Source organism: Hyaena hyaena, unplaced genomic scaffold (genome assembly GCF_003009895.1).
Source record: "Hyaena hyaena isolate Hyena2069 unplaced genomic scaffold, ASM300989v1 scaffold_390, whole genome shotgun sequence".
Classification (NCBI taxonomy): Eukaryota; Metazoa; Chordata; class Mammalia; order Carnivora; family Hyaenidae; genus Hyaena; species Hyaena hyaena.
In genome coordinates, this window is record NW_024081018.1 from 808,784 (window position 1) to 830,896 (window position 22,113).

General features: G+C 58.1%; 1 protein-coding gene across 3 annotated transcripts; it reads right to left on the reverse strand.

Moving 5' to 3' along the window:
* Positions 1 to 1,661: 1,661 nt before the first annotated feature.
* CSF1 (colony stimulating factor 1) lies at positions 1,662 to 20,964 on the reverse strand. Of its 3 annotated transcripts, none has more exons than XM_039251106.1 (9): positions 20,743 to 20,964; positions 17,403 to 17,525; positions 16,082 to 16,144; positions 14,342 to 14,512; positions 10,614 to 10,761; positions 8,380 to 8,882; positions 7,733 to 7,785; positions 7,337 to 7,395; positions 1,662 to 3,429 (listed from the first exon to the last, which is right to left on the reverse strand). In XM_039251106.1, exons 1-8 carry the CDS (start codon positions 20,779 to 20,781, stop codon positions 7,350 to 7,352), a joined length of 1,146 nt encoding a protein of 381 aa, XP_039107037.1. In that variant the 5' UTR covers positions 20,782 to 20,964; the 3' UTR covers positions 1,662 to 3,429; positions 7,337 to 7,349. The 3 variants fall into 3 exon arrangements, with proteins under 3 accessions (XP_039107037.1, XP_039107035.1, XP_039107038.1); XM_039251104.1 differs by having other exon boundaries at positions 8,380 to 9,407; XM_039251107.1 differs by having other exon boundaries at positions 8,380 to 8,510; positions 20,743 to 20,963.
* Positions 20,965 to 22,113: the final 1,149 nt, after the last annotated feature.

Sequence of the window (22,113 nt, forward strand, 5' to 3'; positions counted from 1 at the left end):
ACAGGCTCTCAGTCTGTGGGAGCACAGAGGAGGAAGGAACTAAGGTTGGGTGGGCCTCTGGGACCTGGGTCAGGCTGAGAAGGCTTCTCAGAGGAGATGACTTTTAAGCTGGGCCTTGGAGGAAAAAATATGAATAAGTTTCAAAAGTCTTTTCTGAGGAGCTGTTCATAAATGATAGGAAATGCTTAAGAGAAATGACGAGGGATAGGGTGGTAGTGGAGGTTAAGGGTATAAAGAGGGATGACAGAGATGCCTGGGAACTTAGTCCCCGGCCAAGTTTCTTTGGGGACAGTCTGGCCTTATAACCTTGGTCCCCTAAGTGTAGGGACCCAACGTTGGGGTCAGCACTATCCAATAAGATTTCTGCAATGGTGCAAATGTTCTGTTTCTAGGCCATCCAACATGGTAGCCACGTGTGTGGCTAGTGAGCCTTTGAAATGTGGCCAGCATGACTGAAGAACTGGATGCTTCCATTTATTTCGTAGCGAGTAATTTCAACTCAGTCGCCATGTCAGACAACGCACCTCTGTGTGCTTCTCACCCTGGATCACATTTGAATCACTTAAGATGCCTTTCAAAACTTCTGATGCCCGGCGCCAGAGCCTTTATCCTGCAATTCTGATTTTGTTGATCTAGAGTGGGGCTTGGGTATGTTTTTGAAAACAACTCAAGTGTTTCTCAGGTGAGCTCGGGTTGAGAGCCACTGATCTGAAACTTTGTCCACTTCACTCTCACAGTTGGGGAGGCCCTGTTTCACAGGGTTACTTCGGGGGAGTGGGCTGTGCTGGGCCTTTAGTCACCTGGCTTTCCCCAACACCACTCCCCCAGTTAAGGCCACAATACCCAGGAAGAAGGGCCTAAGACCGTTCGCGCAGCCTGCTGGCTTGCCCCGTGCCGGCCTCACCCGCTTCCCAGTCGAGGCAGCGTTCAACCACCTGAGCCCTGCTAGGACGGAGATCCCGGCCCCCCGCTGGACATCAGGGGTCAGTGGTCAAGAAGCCTGGTCCTTGCAGGCCTGGGGACCTTGGACGGAGCCCAGCTAGCCATTTTCCTGGGGTGGGTGAGGCTGGGCTGGAGCAGGGGCCACTGGCCAGGCCTGAGGTTTGGCTGGTTTCTGTCTACTTTCCCATCAAACAGGTCCACGATGCATGTGTTTGGGGCAACAACAATGTGGGAAGGTTTGATAACGAGACTGGGACTTGGAGAGAACCCTCCTTCCCCACGTATCCTGGAAAAAGCTTTCTGAGCTGAGGCTCCCCCAGCAGCTGCTGCCTCCCCCCCACCGTGTTTGCCACCCACACCCCAAAAGCACCATTCCCATGACTCACACGTGGCAGCCTGTGCACTTCTTTTATTATTAAATATATAAGCAGCTTCCTATTTTTTAAATAGATATTTAAATGACTTTATATAAAATAATTCACCACTTCCAAGTATAAAAACAAAATCTCACAGTGTGTGAGCCAATGTTCCCTCTCGGCTTTCTCAAAGAAGGGATTCGTGTGCAGGCGGCCGGGGGAGGCGCCCAGAGGTCCGGGGCCCCTCCCGCACCTGTGTCACCACGCGCCCACAAAGAGCTTCTGCAAGCAGTTGGACTTGCTTTCTTGACTTTCAAAATACTATGTGTTTGGGGTGAGGGAGGAATGCCTTTTTTCTGTGGGTTTTTTTTTTCCCTTTCCCTTTTAAATACATACTCTCTAGAATCAAATACAGAGTCTGTGACTAGAAGGAGCCCCTACAGGGCACGTTCCCCGCTGTTCGTCCTTCAGCTGAGAGAGCAGGGCAGGGGCGGTGGGGACCAGCAGACCCCAACTTTTGAGGGCAGGAAGAAAAGTCATGGGCCTCTGCCCAGGGGCCAGGAAGGGTGGGGTCTCTCAGTGGAAGGCCCAGGGCAGCAGGAGAGGAGGGACCGAGGGCAATCGGCAGCCCCGTCACCCGCTGCCAGTTCTCAGAGCAGCAGCCATGGGCTGGTTCAGGAAGCTGAGGCCCTTAAGACAAATTTGGAAGCAGATTCCTGGTCCCCCTCCTGCCCTGGCTGGCCTGGGCTCGAGAGACAGTATAGGGGTGAGAGCTGGGGGCATCGCTGCCTACCCAGGTGGGGGACGAGAGGGTGGGGAGAGAATGGGAGCTGGCGGCCGTGCTGCGAGGCCGGAGAGCAAACCCAGCGTTAGGGCTTCCACAGGGACAGCCGGGGTGCCCCCCCAGCACAGCCCTGCTGCGATGGGGGGGCGTGATACGGGGAAGCAGACTGGGCAGGGGGGATCGGGGAGCAGACGCCTCCCCCCACGGTATACCCATAACTGCAAAGACCCATTTTCAGCGGGAGCTCACCCCGCAGCCTCCCTCTGGGTCTGCCTCTGCCCTCCCTGCCCGCCCGCCCCCAGTCACTTCCCTCCTGGGAATGTCAAAGTGCAAGATGCAGGAACCTGGGCGAACGACGCAGCCTGAAGACCCGCTCCGGCTGGCAAGCCCAGGCCGTTCTCCCACCCCATCCACCCCGGGGAGTCGAAGCTGGGTCAGCGGAAGGTCAGGGCTTAGGGGCGCCCTCAGTCGACAGGCAAGGGCCGGCTCGGGCACTCAGTGCGGGAAGCTGGCGAGAGGCTGGAGGGGCAGGAGGACGGACCGACGCCCGCTCACAGGGTCGGACGGCGCAGGCTGGTCAGCAGGCAGCTTCAGTATTCACAGTGCAATGGCTTCCTTCGTGAGGGGAGCCTCGGCGCAGCCTCCCGGAGAAGCTCTGGCAGGGCTGGAGGGAAACGGGGCCAGATACCAGAGCTCGGTCTTCCCCTTGGCATTGGAGCCAAGCCGGACAGGTCCTGAGGGCAGGGTCGGCCTCCCTCTCTGCCTGGCAGCCAGCAGAGGGCACCTGGGCCGCCAGTGCAGACCCACAGGCCCAGAGGCCTTCTCTTCCCATCTCTTGGGCTGCACACCTTTCCGAGAAATCCAGCGACGCTGTCCCGCCCTGCCAATCTCATGCTTCTCTCACCGGAGACAAGTTCCTGCTTGTCGTGCTGGCATCCCTAGGCACCAGGCAGTCCTCTGGGCACAAGGGCTCGTTCATTCCTCCGTGCCCACCCTGCTCTCCCACGTCTTACAGGCATCTGGGTCCCTGGCCCAGGCGTGGCTTGGAGGGGAGTAGGAGGAGGACACAGCCCCTGAGGCGCGGAGGGTCCTCAGCCGAGCTTCCCAGCCTTCCCCCAGTGGACGGGAGCCACCAGGGCCCACGATAAATATCAGCAGCATGGAGGGCATCCTCCAGCCCTCTCCTGGTCAGTCCAGAGTCTGAGGGTCGAGGGCAGAGGGACCCCAGCCTCGCTGCTCTGGAGCTCGTGTGGTGGGCAGGCCACACTGCGAGGAGAACGGCTGCGGACGGGTGGTGGTGGATGCCCCCATGTCTTGTCCCGTGGAGAGACGGTCCTGTGCGCCCGGCTGCAAGGGAGACAGAAAGAAAGGCCGGTCATGGGGCGCCTGGGTGGCTTAGTCGGGTAAGCGTCCGACTTTCGCTTAGATCATGATCTCGCGGTTCGTGGGTTCGAGCCCCGCGTCGGGCTCTGTGCTGACTGCCAGCTCAGAGCCCGGGGCCTGTTTCGGAGTCTGTGACTCCCTCTCTCTCTGACCCTCCCCTGCTCACGCTGTCTCTCTCTCTCTCCTAGAAATAAATAAAACATTAAAAAAAAAAAAAAAAGAAAAAGAAAAAGAAAGAAAGGCCGGTCAGCCGATGGGGCGTGGAGGGAGGGGTCGCTGAGGACATGGGCGGGGGAGACACAGCGTTCCTGTGGGCTGTCGGTGGTGCTACAGGCAGGACCTCCTCCCGTCCTCTCCCTCGCCTGCCCAGCCGCCCCAGACACCGCAAAGGACAGGGTGGCTTTTCCTGGCAGAAGTCCAAGCCTCCGACCAGACTGGCCTCACCTCCTACCTCCTCCTGGGGAGCCAGGGAGCACAGGGGGAGGTAAGGGGCCTGGTAGAGGCCTGAGCAGGACCAGGAGAGGGCGGTGGCCGCTGCTTAGGGAGAGCAGTCCGACAGGGAGGGGAGGGGGCACTTGAGGGTCCTGAGACCTCCCCTCAGGCAAGACGAGCTCCCGGGCCTTGGGCCAACGAACCAACGATTCCTGCCGATTCGAGCAAAGAATTGCTCACTCCCACCTCCACACCGCTCATCACAGAGGGTCATCCCACATGATGATCGACACTCGGAACAGCAGGTCATAGGCACCAAGAGGAAGAACTAGATGCACTTTCGGAACGAGGAAACTCACACCCTGCCACTTGGCATGCTGTCCCCCAAGTAACCAGGCCTCCTTCCTGATGGGCTGAGGGACTTGCCTCCCTGGATCATCCACAGGAGCCAGGGCCCTGCTCTCTCCACCCCCACCCCCATCCTTGTCCCTTGCCCAGCATCCTCAGAATGCTTTGTTCCCAGAGCAGAAATCCCCTGGACCCCATCCAACTTTGGATCCTGTGTGGAGCTCCCTAACCACCCATAAACCCTACGGCAAAGTCCCTGACAGACAAGGAGGGCAGATGGGACCGTAGCTTCTGGCTTCGAGCCCATTCCCATGCTCTGCGGGGGGGGGGGGGGGGGGGGGGGGGGGGGGGCGCGGAGGTGAGAACCAGAAACTGGACAGGAGCCATGATGGGCACAGCCAGGTCTCAGACCCAGCTGGGGCTGGGAGGGAGGGGAGAAAGACCAGGTGGGTGAGTCCCCTGCCCCTATGTCCTGATTCCTTAGAGTGCCTGTGGTTTCTTTCTGAGCAGCCCTCTCTCAGTCTCTCTGCCTCTGTGTTTTCTCTCTTTCATCGGAGTGGCAGGTAGTCTAGGGTCTGGCCCTGACTCCTGAGGCTCCTGGGGCTTAGGCTGGACCTGCTGATCCAAGCGGTGGGATCAGGAACCAGGGCTGTGGTCCTTGCCCTGGGTTCCCTTTCTAAATGAAATCTTGAGGGGAGGAAGAGGAAAGTTTGGCAGGGCCTGAGAACATGCAGGCAGGGAAAGCAGAGTAGGAGTGAAGAGGAGAGGGGGGCAGAGGGCCAAGACCAAGGTGGGAGGCTGGCAACCAGTCCGAGCGTGGTCCAGCACTGAGCCACGGAGTCCCCAGGGACCTCGAGTCCTCCTCTGCTTTACCAGTCTCGAGGGGGTCTGGGTCATCCTCACAGCCCGGCCAGTGTCCCCGCTCACCCATCTCAGCCCGCCCCACCAAGAAGGGGGACCCCGGGATTCCAGATGTGTTCTCTCGTGCTGTCTTCTAAATAGGCTCCCTTGATTTTGAGCATTCGTTAGATCCCTTTTCTTTGAGGAGTGGCCCAGACCTGTCACTGTACCCATGGGAAGGCCCTAAGGCGCTCACTTGTATTTGGCATGGGGTGTGACTGGAAACTTGAATGGGTTGCCCTAGCTAGTCAGCCAGTGAGCCAATCAGCAAATCAGGCCATTAGCCAGCTAGTTAGTTAGGCAGGCAGCTCACCAACCAACCACCAGCCCGGTAAGCAGTTACCAGCTAGTCAGTTGATCAAAGTCACCTAGCCAGCTGGTCAGCCAGTCAGCTGGAGTCGATTAGTTAGCTGGTTAACTGGTCATCCAGAAGACTGGTTGGTTAGGGACAGCTGGCCAGGGTCAGGTGGTCAGTCAACCCTGAAGCCAATCAGTTAACATTTATTGAGTTCTTGGCAGGTGTGGAGGGGCCCTCTCTGTGTTAGAACACGGGACAGAAAGAGAAATGCAAAAAAAGTGGAAGACACAGTCCCTGCCCTCAAGGGGGCTTACAGCCTTCTTAGGGATGTGGAACATACACACACACACATACAATAAGATTTTAAAAATGTACAAACACCACATCCAAGTAAGTGCAAATTGATATAGTATTAACCAAATACAAAAGAGCAGAAGGGTGGGAACTGAAGAGGAACCTGCGGGCGGTGGAGACAATCAGGAGGGACGGGAGGTGGTGGGCGCTGCCTGGAATCGGGGCACCGGGGCCGGGGAATGATAAGGGTCACGTCTTTATCAACAACGTGGGTGAAGACAACAGAAGGCGCTCATCAATGTGCAGGAGACACACTTGGGAGGACTATGAAGACAGAACTAGAACTTGAAACAATTTCAGGAGGCTCTGGTGACGGGCAGACACCAACAAGGTGGTTTTACCAAGGACGAACATAAACTCCTGCACCCTGGTTAAACCACTACGCTGTCCAAGCACAGGAGAGAAGGCCTGGCTTGCCGGAAGTTTACGGGAAATGGAACCGGGGGTTTGAATAGACCACAAGCCTAACAAATGGCAACAGTATGATGCAGCTGTTCAAAAACAAAACAAAAACAAAACCCCCAAACACTAATGCGATCTGAATCTGCACGAATAGAAGAACTGTGTCCAGATCAAGGAAGGTTAACAGTCTCACTGTACTTTGAGCTGGTCGGACAATATCTGGAGCACTGTGTCCAGGGCTGGGTGCCACATTTTTCAGAGGGACATTGACAAACGAGTGTGTCCAAAGGAGGGCGACCAGGATGCTGAGGGGTCCGAAAACCACATCACATAAGGGACGTTTGAGGGGCCTGCGCCACACTTTGCTCAGAGAATCCTTACAGGGCACATGGATAACTGACTTGAGACACTGGAGGGCTCTCATGAGAATAGGAGGGAGGACCATCGTGGAGCAGGCAGGGAAGCTCGCTTGAGGAAGGATTTCCTCACGGTGCTCCTGGGAGGTGGCAGGGAGCTTGTCTGGGCCTGGGAGTATGGGACCAGCAGCTGGCTGACCCCTGTCGGGGGAGGCCCCTGTAGGGTAGGACACTGGCCAAATGACCGCTGAGAGCCTTTCTAAGACTAAGGTTCGATGGGTCCAGGAATCTAAAAGCAGGGATATAGAAATGATCTTGGCTAGGGGAAGGGTTGAATAGGGTGCAGACAGATAGAAAGCTGGCCAGAGGCGCCTGCTAGGGGCAGCTGCTGGAGGGGCCCGGGAGCCAAGTGGAGAGCATTAGGTTTGAAGTGGCTGGCGATGCAAATTCCCCAGGAGGGTAAAGACTACGGACAAGAAGATTTTGGATGCTCTGGGATGGAAGGTGGCAGCAAAGACTATAAGCCAAATGTAGAAATCATAACCCAATGCCTGGCCTCAGATGGTGGGGGTGGGGGGAATGGAGGGGCAGTGCAGAGACCTGAGGACCTCAAAAGGAGACGGTTGGCAAGATACGGTGACACGACGGATGGAAAAGGGAGTTAGGAGTGGAGGGAGTCACGTGCGGGCCTCAGGGCAGTTGGTGATTAGAACCATAGGGTGATTAGAAAGGAGGGTAGCTCATTTTAAGGGCTGGAGAGAGATCCAAATCAGAGTCTTACCTTAGAAACCCCTCTATACCGGCAGCTCCACCTGTCTGTCCTCATCCTGAGTCAGGGGGCTGTGGGCAGAGCACAGGGCTGGCATAAGACTTCAGCAGAGGCTGAGGAGCGAGGGAACCCCTATGGTTTGTCCACCAAACCCCCACATGTGCGCTCCAGCCCTCTCCGGTTGAGAAGACTCAGAACTGCCTGACCCTAAGGAGAAGTCGGGAAAAATCCCAGAGGTACAGGAAAAGAAGAAACGCCCTTCCGCCTCTTTGCCTCCCATCCTGTTCTGAGCTCCGTTTCCTCAGAGCAAGTGAAAGGAAGTCTCCCTCAAATCTGGAGGGGAAACAGATGCCAAGACAGGCCCCCTCGTGCCTTCCAGAGCCCCCAACCCCCCTTGTAAACACTCACCTGCCTTCTGGTTGCTCCAGGGGAGAATCCACTGTCTGAGGCTCTCGATGGCTCTGCGGACGGACAGTAAAGATCAGGCTCCCTGAGGAGCTGGGGGACAGTGTGGGGACTGTGGCCTCACTCCCGGGCAGGGTTGCCCAGGGGAATAGAGGAGAGATGTGTCCAAGTCTCCCCCAGCTTCCCTGATGTGGGGGTCAGCCGCAGGCCAGGAGGGCTACCTGGGGCCTCCTGCTGTGATGCCCCATCTCCTCTCCCCATGCAGGCTGCCTCCTATCTCAGGGGTCCAGTGCCCTGGGCACCATGACTTGTACATGGGGCAGAGCTCCCGGTGAACGCTAGGCCCTGACCTTCGTGCGACATCACTTTCCTCTGCTAGCTCCCCTCACGGCCGGTTCTCTTCCCACTCCCGGCCCAAGAATATTCTCTCTGGGTCCCTTCCCGTTGACCTCGTAGCCTGGTCTCCCCCGTTTTTGCACAAACCCTCCATTTCAACCGCCCCTCTTTGGTGCTCAGCTGGCCTCCTGTCTTGGCATCTGAGGAACCCAGGCAGAGCCCAAGTGATCCTCTGACCTGCCCGACCTGCTCCTCCGCCCAGGCCGTGCCCCTGCCCCCGTGACGGGCCCTCCTCTCTCAGGGGCTCTCCTTACCCGCCGTCTCCGCCTGTAGAACAGGAGGCCGCCAACGGCCAGCAGGACCAGGATGATGCTGGGCACCAGCAGGCGGAAGACAAACCCGGGGAGCTGAGGGTCAGGGGGTCCCTCCTGCTGCCTGTCATGGCCTGTGTCAGTCAAAGGGACGGAATTAAAGCGGGCTGAGGGCCTGCGCCCTTCACTCGCTCGTCCTTCCAGCTCGGGGGGGCTCCTCCGGTCCCTGGTGCTCCTTCTGCCCTCCAGCTCCCTGAGGGGCGGCACGGGGTCCCAGGAGCGCCTTCCGGGAGGGCTGGGCCGTGCAGAGAGGGCCGAGGGGCTGCCGAGGCTTCGTGGAGGCCGTGACGGGGTCCTGGCAGAGCCTGGCTCCTGGTGGTCTCTGGCCGGGGCAGATGGACCGTCTGTCTTCCCAGGTGTGTGACTCTGGGCCTGGCCAGTGGGTCTCGCAGGGCCCACCTTGGGCAGGGGGATGCCAGGCGTGTCCTCTGGCTGCTGGCTCCTGGCTGCGTGGGACAGTGGGAAAGATGCTGACAAGAGGTCACTGGGCCTGGCGGTCGTCTTGGCCTGGGTGCTGCCTCCTCCCAGCCTCGAGGGGGAAAGCTCTGCCCCTTGGGGTACGGGACCCTCACTGGCTTCTCCGGAGGCCTCTTCCGGGGTCCAGTTAGTGCCCAACACGGAGTCAAGCGTGTCCTCCGTCCCAGGGACGGGAGCCCCGACAGAGGGCTGGGGCTGAGGCGAATCCCCGATGGGACTGGCCTCCACACCCGTGGGCTCTGGAGAGTCAAAGCTCTGGCAGGTGCTCCTGGGTGGTCGCTGCTTGGCAGTGCCCGGGTCCAGGTCCACTGTGCGGAGGGGCAGCTCACTGGGCAAGAGGGAGCTGCCCTCTGTCCCCTCAGAGTCAGCCCAGGTCAAGCCAGCCATGGGGGCCATGGAGGGGGCAAGGGGCTGCTGAGGGGAGACAGAGGCCAGGTCACTGCTAGGGGTGGCTTTGGGGTACAGGCAGTTGCAATCAGGCTTGGTCACCACATCTGAAAGAACCACAGAGAGAGGGAGAGAGAAAGATGGGGAAGAGATAGAGTCACCAGCCTCCAGCACAGGTTTCCTGGGGAGGGGGGGAGGGGAGGGGGTTGAGAGGGGAATGTGGGGGCGGGGCCCCTCATCCCCTAATCGCTCAGCTAGGGGCTAAGGAGAGGACAGGACCGGGGCCAGTGCTCACGACACGGGCCTTAGGCAGAGAAGGTACGGACTGCAGGATCTCAAAGGCAGAAAGCAAAGAGTGGGGTTTAGAGGACAGACTGGGGGCCAGGGTCAGGGAAGACCAGGGACCAGCTTTTCCTGGAGTTCCAGCTGGCTAGGTGCCAAGCCAGGGTTGAGCAGCAGCTGGCTGGGGGGTTGAGCAGTGGCCTCGAAGACTAACACAAGACACCCTCAAGTCCCATAGGCAGTGCTAGTCGGAAAGCAGCAAGGTGGTTTCATGCACAGCCAGGGGCCACACAGCCACAGCCACAGGCGGGAACAAGCTGGGGCTGGAACATAGCCATGACTCGAGGCCTTGGGATTGAAGCAACGAGACTGGACTTGGCCACTGGCAGGCCGCGGGGCCTCAGCTCCTGCCTCGGGGAGCAAGGTTGAATGTAGGAGGGCACACGTGGCACGGGGACGCAGAGACGAGGACACGTAGGGTACACGTGTGTGCAGCTGGGTCTGCACTGGGAGAGTTTGAATGACGCTCAGACTTCAAATCCAGCCTTTTCCCTTGAGGGGACATTCAAGGCGTCCTGGGGACTTCCGGAGCCAGGGTATCCTGGTGACTGACAGCAGGGCTCCTGGAGCAAGGGCCCTGGCTCCCGACGGAGCCTTGCTCTCTCCATGGAACCCTCTGTGCATTCAGCCAGCCAGCAGAGCCTCCTTGCCTACAGGGCTCTCTGAGAGGGGCCCCTTGCCCATTCCCTAAGTTCGCAGTCACCAGCACGATCCTTGTTGATGCCTCAACATGCAGACATATGTAGGTGTGCATGCACACACATGTCAGAACGGACATGTGCCCGGGACCACCCGGAGGTACAGGGAGCCACATGTGCACACGAGAAAAGCACATCTACACACACAGGAGCATGCGTTGCAGACGGGCTGCCTCCCCAGGGTCCCTCCAGCCCCACACCTCGCCTCCGATCCCTGCTCTGTTCCTTACACCCTCCCCTTGACCCGCACCCGCTGGCCATTTTGGTGCTTACCTTGGCTGGCGCATTCAGCAAAGCTGTTGTTGCAGTTCTTGCTGAAAATGTTCCAGTCCTTTTTAAGGAGATTCTTGGTCTCGTTAAAGACATTCTTGATCTTTTCCAGCAACTGGAGGGGTGTCTCATAGAAAGTTCGTACACAGGCCTGGAAAGACAGCAGGGCCCCCCTGCTCGGTCAGGACGAGCCATGTCTCTTGCTTGTTTGCCAAACTCCCTTGGCCTTTTTCACGTCTGTCTTCTTTTTCTCTTTCATTTTCTCCCTCCCCTCGCCCCTGATCTGTGGTGGATCCAGCCCTGAGATTTCCAGAGACATCATTTATTCACAGATCCACTGAACACATATCTATGTGCCAGGCATATGGTAATTACCTGGGGATCATGCAATGAGCATGAGAGAGGTCACTGTCTGAGTCGGGACACTGACTCCAGCAAGGCACTGGCATTAAACACATGGTTACAAGCGCACGGAGTCATATGAATAAGTGTGGCGTGATCTGAGCATGTACAACAAGGGGAACCAAATGAGGGCTCAGGGTGGGGGGCGGATTTCCTCATGGAATCAGCTGAAAGATGAGCAAGAGTCAACCAGGAAAGGAGGTGGGGTTGGAGTGAGCTGTCCAGATGGTGGGAACAGATTGTGCAAAGGTCCTGAGGCAGGAAAGAGCCTGAAATGTGGAAAGACCAAAAGACGGCGATAGTTGCTATAGTAGCGCCATCCAGAAGTGGACAAGGGATGCAGGCGAGAGAGGTCAATGAGGGCCAGGTGCCTCAGGCCCTTGTTGCCTGTGTCAAAAACTGCTAACCTGATTCATGGAGCAAAGAGAAAACATCCGAGGGGTTGGTGGGGAGGTGGGTGGTGGCATGGTGAGACCCAAGTTTTAGAAGGGTCATCCTGTGGCATGAAGCAAGGCCGCTGTGGGTCCTTCTCTGGCATGGGCATGCCTTGGGAGGAGGGCTGAAGCTGCCCCAGTGTTGTCTACTGAGCTGTCCTTTTCTCTTCTGCTCATAGGACCGCGGCTTCCCTCACCCACTGAAGCTCTGAGAAGCTGCACACGCTCCTGATTTTCCTCCCACCTCCTGAGCTGCTCCTTTCAGTCTCCTTACCAGGCTCCCCTCCTCCACCAGACTTACAAATTCTGGCATTCCCCGGGGCTGCCACCTCTCCCCCTTCACACCAGATGAGGCCCCACGTGCCCAGGGCTTCATTCATAGTCTACTTGCCGGTGCCTTCCAAATACCGAGTTTTCCCTTAAACTGAGCTGCACAGGGAAGAGCTGTAAGCTTCACGAGGCTATGAAGTCCTCGAAGGCATCTCGATATGCCCATGGCCTGTGAGCAGCAGGCCCTTAATAAATGTGGACCAGATGAATGAATGAATGCACGCGTAAGAACACCTGGGCTCAGCTCTGTCACCCACCAGCTGGGTGACAGTGGCCAAGTGGCCTACCCAGTTTGGCCTCACTTCCTCTTCTGTCAGAACTATAATCCCTTCCAGCCGCCCACCGGGGCTGCTTATAAGAAAGAGGGAAGCAGCCTCTCTCTCTCCTTTCTTCGTAAACCTCTGTCTCTTTCATGCCTGACCTTGTCACTTCATAGAGAACACAGCAACCATCCGACAGAAGGTCCCGAAGCCCACCTGTCACACAGCTGTGCCTTCTCTACCCAGGGGCTCAGAACCCCGCCAGCCTTCTCTCCGGGACACTGGCCCCTCTGGCCTCCAAGCCTCCGACCCTCCTCGAGTCCACCCCCTGCGTTCACACGGTGTAGGCGGTGCCCAGGCTGGGTGGCTTGTGAAAATGCAGATGCCCAAGCCCACCCATAGCCCCAGTGAATCAGACTTCCTAGGAGTACGTACTGGGAATCTGGATTTTAAACAAGCTCCCCAAGTGATCCTTAACGGACCCTAACATTGGAAAACCCCAGCTTTAATAACCTCTCGGGAGAACTGTTTCCTCCTGCAATCCCACACTCCCTCTGGTGACCTCTGTTCCGGTGCGTTTGCGGAGCCCCCCTGCCCCGCAGCGCTGCCTCCACTTCCTCCCTGTTCATCCCCATCAGGCACCTGCCTCCAGCAGCCCCGCACACTGCCGCGGCCGCCCGAGGCTTTTCTGCCCTCGTCCTGCTTGCTTCTCAATCCCGTTGGTTAAAGGTGACTGCTTTTCCCGTCTTGTGACACTCTTCCACGAGCCCAGTGAAACCAGCCTCCTGATTTTCCCTCCGCCGCTAGGCTGCTCCTTCCCAGTCTCCGGGCCAGGTCCCCTCCTCTGCCTGGCTTCTGGGTGCCGGGGTTCAGGGGCACAGTGGGCTGTGCTCTACAGTCCGCTGGCCTCACAGATGACCTCCAGGCCGCCTCCTCTTACACGAGTATCTTGCCAGCCAGACTCAAGACCCCGAGTATCAGCCTTCTGTTCCGCATTTCCGCTTGGCTGTCCCCCAAGCGTCTCGAGTTTCATGTGCCCCAAACTGGGCTCCTGCTCTTCCCCCAAACCCGCTCTGCCTGCGGATCCCCCCCACCCCCAACTGCTCGAGACAGAACCGTCCTCGAGCCATCCCTTCCCTCCGCTCCTCACGGCCACCGCATCACCAAATCCTGAGTTCTTTCTCCGAACTCGACCCGCGAGCACAGCCGCCTGCTCCACCTGCACAGCGCCGCCCGGGCCGACGCCCCGCCTTCCCCCACCTGCCGCCGTCCAAGCCGCTGGAACCTCCGGCCCGGAATGGCGCCCCCTGCTGGCCTCCCGGCCTCCATTCTTGCCCGCTGCGGTCCGTTCTCCGCTGGGCTCCGAGAGGGGGCTCGCAGTTAGGTTAGGTCATTCTTCAGTTTCCCAAGGCTTCTTCAAACTTCAGACATTCCACATCCCTAAGAGCCCAGATGCGCCCCCTGCTGGCTCCCGCCTCCTCTCCCCTCTCCCCTTCTCTTCCACACTTCCTGACGACCACCCTTCCTTTGTGGCCCTGAATGCGCAGGGTGTCCTGCTCACCTCAGGGCTTTGCGCCTAGCATTCCCTGTTCTGGAATGCTCCGACTAGCCTCAGTGCTTCCTAACTCTTACTCATCTTTGGATCTCAAGGGAGCATTTTCTTACTCAGAAGCCTTCTCCTCGTGTTTCTCACCGCCCTTTGTAATTAGAATGCCGTTTCTTTCTCAGAGCCCCATGCAGCCCTCCTTCACGCGGGCTCCCTCACCTCCTCAGGTCTACCCTCGCCTGGCTTTCTCTTCAGCAGTGCACTTATTGCCATCCTACACACCACACATTTTTCTTGTATATTTTGTTCACCATCTCACCCCCCCCCCCCCGCCAAATGTAAGCTCCACGAACGTGGATATGGGTATTTGTCTGGTTTGACCCCTAGTGTCTAGAACAGTACCTGGTACACAATAGGCACTCATTAAGTGTTTGTTGAATGAATGAAGAGTCCTCATGTTTTGTAATTCTCTTTACATATGTCATTGTTTAATGGTTGCCAGCCTCACTTAACCATAAGTTCCACGGAGGTGCGGACCATGTAGTTTTTCCTCACGAAGACACTGTCAAGGCCTAGCATTGTGTCTCCCGCCCAGCGAGTCCTTAGCAGAGGTATGTGGGGTGAATAAATGAATGAGAGAGAGTGAACCATGACACGGGGCGAGGCAAGTGAATATACTCTGTGCACAAGGGCAGGGACGGCACCACCAAAGCCACCCTCTACTCTTACTCAGTGTTCCTGGCTCCAGGACGCTCCTACCTTGTCCTGCTCTTCATAGTCCTTAGTGAAGCAGCTCCTTAGCCTCAGAGAGAGTTCCTGGAGCTTCACGATGACATTGGCGTTGGGAGTATTGTCTTTGAAGCGCATGGTGTCCTCCATTATGTCTTGCACTAGGAGAAATGCCTTCTTAAGGTAGCACACGGGATCTTTCTGAAAAACAAGAAGCTGGAGTTTATGGTCTGGCTGGTGTGGTCGACAGACCTAGGCTCTGTGACAGGTGCCCCCATCCCCTGAGGGGAGGGCCATGCCGCCCCAGTAAGAAGAGGGGCACAAACCTCAACTGGTCTTTCACTCTCTTTCCTGGGATCTGAAACTGCCTGAACTTGGGGTAGAGGGAAGGAAATGTGGGTTCTGATTAGAGACATCCTCAGATTTCTGGAAGATGAGGCTTTAATCAGAAGGGGGGTGCACAGGTAGGGTGGATTCTGGGGAACTGCTCTGTCTCTCTTTGGGTTTGCTTTCACAAGAAGTTCTTTACTACATGGCTCCTTCTAATCCTCCAGGCCACAGGGGAAACTAGAGGCCACCTGAGGATCCACAGAATAACATCAGTGTTTTGTGTCCCTTAGAGATGGTGTTGCCTCAACAGAGACTCTGCTTTAGCTCTGTATTCCTAGTACCCGGTCTTACCATTTTCTAGCTAAGGAAATTTGCCATGCTTGTTAAGGCGTGAGTGAGTGAGTGAAATACTGAGGTTATTCTTTGGACCATGAGGCGGTCCCCAGTTCTACTAGACATGTATATGGGTCAAGTGCCCAGAAGTTCAGAGATGGGAGCAACTTTTGGGCATAGCATGGTGATTTTTGTATGAAGCTCAAAGATGAGCCGGTGTGGAATAAGGGGTGCTGTGGGGGCAGTTGAAAAGACATCACAAGACAGGAAGGGCTTGTGCCAAGGCTTGGAGGCAGGAAGGGGCAGGGAATGGGGGCGGTGGGCCTGACTGTGTGGTGTAAACCCCAAGCTGACCAACCTGGGCTTTCTCCAAGAGTGAGGGGCGGGGGTGGAGGGAGTGGTGGGGGGGAGTTGGAGGAGGGAAATGAAGGTAATAGGTTGGAGTTCCGAGAGCTCCCCCTAATGGCGGGACGATGGGTGCACTGGCAGCAGGGAGGCCTTTTAGGAGGCTCTTGAAACTGTCTAAGCAACTGATTGGGTGAGGCTCCCGCAGAGCCCAGAGCAGAGCCGCTGGGAGGCAGAACCAGCCGCACTTGGTGGCTGGTTGGGTGTGGGGTAGGAGGAAGAGGGAAAGGGCTGGACTGACTCCCTGGCTGCTATTCTGTCTGTTGGATGGAAATGACATCCTTAAGCAAAGCATGTGACCCAGAAGTCATATTGGTTTGCCTTAGGCCCTGGAGCCACCCTGTGTGGGTTCAAATCAGGCCTCCACCACTTAGTATCTATCTATGCTCCCTTAACCTCCCTGAGGACGATAACCAAGATTAGTATTTTGCATAGTTGTACTGTCAGGGTGAAATTAGAAAGTGCCTGGTGCATAGTAAGGCCTCGATGTGCCAGGGCAAGGAGAAGGGAGCAGCAGGGAGCTCGAGGCCTGGACCCAGCTCAGCTCTGGACCCTGACACCCCAGACCTGAGCACCAAGGATCGTCATGCCCTCACCATGCCCGGGTACAGGATTTCTCCTCCCTTCATGCTCCCACATATACCCACCTTGGAAAGGACATAGAGAGCTGGCACATGGGCCTTATACATAACCGTAACTCACCAGCTGCTCCTGGTCTACAAACTCAAAGGCAATTCGGCATGAAGTCTCCATCTGACTGTCAATCTGTAAGAGAGAGAGCAGGTCGGGGGTGGCAGGGCGGCAGCAGCTCCACTGAGCTCGCCTAAGAATGAGAACTAGAGGCTTTGGCTGGATCAGGTTGTGATGCTCATCTACCTCCCCACCAACCATACTGAGAAAGAGAGGGGCGAGGGAAAGCCTTGTGCTTCCCACATGCCCAGGGTGGGCTGTAAAAGAACAAGGAGTCTCCTCCTTCCACCCCCACCTCCCATGAAATCTGACAAATACCAGTTAGCTATAAGGAAGAAATAGCTAATAGAAGGTACAGGGCATAATCTTCCATGACAAGTAATGAGCTCCCTGTCCTGGCAGGAATTCAAGTCGAGGTTTGACAAGCTCTGGGGATTCAGGATCTATAGGGGCTGGGGTTAGATGTGCTTAAAGCCCCCGCCCCCAGAGCAGTGGCTCTGTGGTTGTAAGCCTCAGAGAATGCTCCGGCTCTCGTTCTACCTGGGAGCTGCACGCAGGAAGGAAAGTATAGAGGTAAGAGAGGCAGGAGGCGCAGCCTGCAAGCCCTGGGGTCAGGGCCCTGGAACTGGCCTTACTTAGCCAGTGGTGCTCCACCCTGCCTGGCTGGCCAGAGGGATGGCAAATTCTCTTCCGAGCAGGACAGCGGCCATGATGGTAACCTCATTCTGCCTGGCCGGACCGTGTTCGGAATCGGTGACAGCTCTGCCAGCCGGATTAGAATAGGGCACGGGCTCCCTCATGGCCTGGATGAGCTGTCCATCCCAGCCCCGGGGCTCAGGCAAGGGCCACGAAAGTGAGGGCGGAGCGCTGGGAGCTGGGGGGAGCCTCTTCTCCCTGTGGGACTGTGGCTCTGGTGCCAGGTAGGGGGCACATCTGAGAGGCCAGGAGTTAGAGGCAACAGGTGGCCACAGCAGGCAGACAGGGATGGCGCCCCGGAGGAAGCATCCCACTGAGGGACAGCAGGCTTCACAGCCTTTTCAGAGTCCGTGGTTGACATTCCAGGCAATCATTAACCCGGGCAACAGGCACTAGGCACTGTGGGCACTGTCTGCAGGGGGAGTCAGAGAGGGCTTCAGGCTTGGGGGTGGGTCGGAGACCCTGACCCCGCGAAGGTCAATGAGGAGAGCCTCAGCGGAGCTAGGTGGGAGCCATGAATCGTGTCCTGCACAGCTGTATGTCTCTGCCTGCAACCCCTGCCTTTGGCCCTGCTCCCTGGTTCCTGCCTCCGTTTCCCCAGCGGGGAGAAGGTAGATAGGCGCGGCCACACACTCACCAGCTGCTGCAGGAACTGCAGGTGTCCGTTCCCAATCATGTGGCTACAGTGCTCTGACACCTCCTCGGTAACACCCCTGCTCACCAGGAGACAGACCAGCAGCAGCAGGCGGCTTAGCCATGTCTGTGGTAGAGAGCGCATCATTACTCCCAGCTCTCGTGTTCCCTAGGGACCTCCAAGCTCTGCCGAGAGCGGAAGAACAAGGATCTCATACCTACAATGCTGCGGGCTCTGCCCCTAGCCCCAGGATGCAGCGTTCCCCAATTCCAGCTTTCTCAGGATTTCGTACGTGGCACGCACAATCTTGCTCTCCCTGGATAACGACCCAAATGCCACCTCCTCCAAGAAGCCTTCCCTGATTAACCCAGGCCAAGCCTGATTACACACTGACCCTTGAAGTAGGACATGGGAGGCGTTCCTCCCAGTCTAAGTTTCAATTACACAGGAAACCCCTTGAGCGTGGGACTTGCATCAGCCCACTGCTGTGTCCCTGCAACCTCAAACACGGAGCCAGACACCTTGTGGGCTGCCCACTCCTCTCCAGCTCATGTTCAAGCACCCGCTTTCAGACTTCAAGCCAGAGACGTTTTCCCTAGGCCCAGCCCTTCCTCCCACCTGATTCCACACAGGTCTGGCTCTGCTACCGGAAAAACCAGGGCCCCAAACTCAGTTTCACTGGGAACCTCTCCCACACTGGAGACCTTTTGGAGCCCTGGGTGTGTGTGTCAAAAAGGAGCCCAACTGTTTAATCAGAGGCAGCGGTGCCAGCTCTAGGCCATCCCAGGCTGGCATCTGCCTCTCAGAGCTCCCTCAGGCTCCGTCTGCATCCAGCCAGCCAGCACTTATCACGGCCAGGAAGTTTGCTGAGACCTCTCCCTCCTCCAGCTCCCACCTGGCCCAGGAGCCACTCACCCCCAGTGATGGGACTGATCCCTGACGCCCCATCGTTCCCCTTCCTTCTTTCCTCCCTCCTCCTAACCAGGGTCCCCTCAACCCTCTCCAGGGCCCAGGTCTCCCATTCTCCAGCCAGAGAGGCAGAGGGACTCTTGGGCTTTCTTTCCCCAACTCAAGGTTGCCCCCTGGCAGCTGATGTCCCCAGATTCAGGGAAATGCTGTCAGGGTGGGGTGAGAGCTGGCACCTTCCTGGGCTCTGGGCTCTGCCTCAGTGATCCAGATGATGAGACAAAGACTGCCAATACACAGCACGTTGGAAAAACAAGGAGGCTATGAAGCAGCCCTCGACAACATGCTGATTCACATATAACTGAAAGCCCACATGTTTGTCAGCTCCTACCAGGGAAGAGAGGCCCTGGCTGGGACTACCAAGGAGGCTGCAGGGAGGAGAGGCCTCTGTGAGGCCATGAAAAATGGGGAGAAGTTGATGGCAGGGAGAGGGAAGGGGAGGCCTGGAGGGAAGAGGCACATCATGGCCCGGTGCCATTCAGGGAAGGGATCTGGTGAGGGTCCTGGCCTGACCTGGGGGAGGGAGAGTGGAGGATAGTCATGGGGGGTGGGGGTGGGCTTCAGGCTCTGTTGGGCAGTTAAAGAGGTAGCCCTGGGTGGGTTGGCTGCCCAGGTCCTCCAGAACCTTTAATTCAGGACCCCACTGGAAACTGGGCCATGCGGAAGGTGTGTCCATGCTGCGGCCGCTGCAGCTCTGAACCCCCACTTTTCAACAATATGGAGGGAAGAGCCCATGAGAGAGGGGATATTCATTCAGGAAGACAACCTTGCCCCAGGCAATTCAAGATACTGAAGTCTGAGGACAGCTTAACCCCCAAGGGCTGCCTGGCTTTTGTTGCTATTTCAGTGATTGGTGCCCGGAGGAGAGTGCAGCCACCACATGGGAAGCTGACTTTGAAGGTGGCCAGAGGGGGTCCACCCTACCCTGGGGCCCCAGTTTTGCCTCAGAGGAAGAGCTGAATAGACACCTAAGGGTTAACACTCTAGCTCACATCTAGCGGGGCTGGTTCTTCTCCCCCTCCATTCTTCTTCCTCCCACCCACTGGCCTCTGGGGCAGCCACGAATGCACCTCTCCTGCAGGCCCTGAGGCATCTCAGCCCGCTGTCCATCCTCACCTGTCCCCTCCTTCCCAGCAACAGGGGCCCTGGAGGGACCTTGGCGTGACCAGACCCCTGGGCTGCTCCTGTCTAAAACCAGCCTCCTTTTCCCTCCAACTTTACTTTTCTCATGGGCTTCCTCCAGCCCTTATCTTTGCCTCGTTGCCTATCAGCTCCCCCCCCCCCCAAGATTTCCCCTCCTGACGCTGTCTCCAGTCTCTCAGTTGGGCTCTCCCTCCCCTGCGGGTCTGCTCTTCCCCCTTCCTCTCAACCCCACCTGCAACCCCTTCCGTTCCCCTCTAAGTATTTGTCAGCTTCTCTCTCCCAGGCTTCTCCTTCCATCCTCCTCTAGGGCTCCTCAGAAGTAAACCCGGTGGGGGAACGCCGGCTTCATTACCAATGCCACCCTGCACTTTCTAGGAGCTGCCCCACCTACTGCCCGCAGTTGGGGCAGGTCGCTCCCCATGCAACCCTGAGCAGCCCCTAGCCCGCCCAGGGCTCTGCACCACCAAAACCTCCTGTCACCTCCCACCTTCCTCTGCCACCGCTGAGCCCAGGAGCTCACCAGCTGAGTGAACCAGATTTTGCAATAAAAAGATTCAGAGCTAGCACCAGGCAGCTCTGGGGTCCGGTCCCCTGCAAAACAGACTTGACTCAAGTTCCCCAGCAGCTCCTGCTTGTATGCTGGGACAAGTAGAGGCTTGCCCGGCTCCTTCCTTCTGCCAGCAGGTTCCCGGGCACAGACCCTGGAATTCTGTGAGCTGGATGACCTCTGAACTTTCCCAGCCCAGAAGCGCCCACTCCCCGGCAGAGCCTGGAAGCCCGCGTGTGGCCCATGCGGAAGGTGTCCGCCTGGAGGGCGCCACAACGGAGCGCACAGCCACCGCGCGGGTCTCTTGGCGGGGTCAGGCCAGAGGGGAGAGGGGCAGGGGCTGACGCGGAGCCGGCACCGAGCCTCTGCGGGCGGCTGCGAACCCCTCTCCCCTGCCAGCGGGCGGCTCAGTGTGCGCCTCCGAGCAGTGGCGTGAGGAGCCTCCCCTTTCCAGGCAAGGACCGCAGCCGCAGGAACAGCTGCAAGGCGCCGCGGGTCCCAGCCCGAGCGCGCCGGGGACTCCGGGCAGCCGGCACGCGAAGATGGGCAGGACGCCGGAGCCCGCGGGGCGGCGGGGCAGCGGCGGCGGCCGGAGCGCCGGGGCAGTAGGTCCCGCGGGGCCGCCCCGCGCCGCCCGCTCCCGCCCGAGCCCCGCTGGCCCCCCGCCGGCCCGCGGCGGCCGCTTACCGTGGGAGGGCAGCGCCCGGCGGCGCCCCGCGCGGTCATACGGGCAGCTGGGTCCCGGCCGGGCGCGTCGGCGCCCTCGCTCGCTCGCTCTCTGGCCGCCGCAGAGCCCGCGCCCCAGCCGAGGGCCGCGCTGCCGTCCCGGGGGTGCGGAGAGCCGGCGGCAGCGCCGAGAGCACCCAGGCAACTTTCACTTTCCACCAGCCGGTCTCCACTGGCCAGCTCCTCGGCACAGCCTTTTAAGAGCGCTTGTGGGGCATGTGGTTTATGGGAAATCACCTTGGACAGGCGCCAGACACACACACACATACACACACACACACACACACGCACGCGCGCGCGCGCGCGCACTGACACAGACACAGACCCAGACACACACTCCAGAGCCCTACTGAACCGCCTCCCCTCCCCCGCCCCTCGGGCTGGTCTTCCCCGTGGTCCTCCCAGTCGCCCTGCTTTCTGTGCAAGGCTCCGGAGCCTTCAGCAAAGGAACTCGGGCTCCACCGCCTCTCTCCCTTCCGCGCGCCCGCTTCGGACCCAGCCGCGCCTTTCCTTCCGTGCTCTCCAGGCAGATCCGGTGTTCTCTCGCTCTCGCTCGCTCTTTCTAATATTCATCTCGAGGGACTTTCCCTCCAGGCCTGAAAATTCCCAAATCTGAGCAGGAAATGGGCTGAGAGCAGGGGCAAGCACTGGAGCCTGGGGCCTCCCCGGCTGCGCCTGCAGCAGCACCTTGTTGCGGATGAGTCAGCGGGTTTGCTGCAGCCCCCTTCTTCCTATGCGCCCCCCCTCCAGCCTCGTGTCCCTCATTCTGGGGGCAGGGTATAGATAGGCAGGGAGGCTAACTAGCTACCCGGCCAGGAGGAGAGAGGCTGTGTCCTGTGGCACAGAGCTGGGAGGCTCGGCTCTGTGCCAGGAGACACTCTGGGCACTTGACCTGCCGGTGATGTAAATGCTGGCTGAGACCCACACTCCTTCCGGACAGTCAAAACCTGGGATGATTAGCACCTGGGTCCTAGGTTTCCGGTGCCAATGCACTTCCGAGGTGCTTAATCATGTTCTGTTGCTACCTGAGAACGAATCTATACGAAGCCCCATAGGATGAACCTATTAATTATAATGCCAACCTCAGGCTCATTTTCTTTCTTCAGTTCATTAGGATTCGCTGTTTGAATCCTTCTGGAAGGTCACCCATCCATGATACGCTGCCTGGTCTCAAAGGGGCATCTTTAGTCGCTTGCTCCGGCCCCAAGCAGTAATTTTACAGCCTCATGCCCTCGCTCGTACTGGTACCTCTGTGTGGAGGGTTCTTCTCCCAGCTTGTCTTTAAGGCAAACTCCTCATCCTTCAAGCCTGAGGTAATACCACACCCTCCAT

Coding starts and splice junctions, on each gene's coding strand:
- CSF1 (XM_039251104.1), bottom strand. CDS start 20,781: ATGACCGCGCGGGGCGCCGCCGGGCGCTGCCCTCCCACG. Junction 17,526..20,742: donor CCGGGCGCTGCCCTCCCACG/GTAAGCGGCCGC, acceptor TCTCTACCACAG/ACATGGCTAAGCCGCCTGCT. Junction 14,513..16,081: donor TTGTAGACCAGGAGCAGCTG/GTGAGTTACGGT, acceptor CTTGTTTTTCAG/AAAGATCCCGTGTGCTACCT.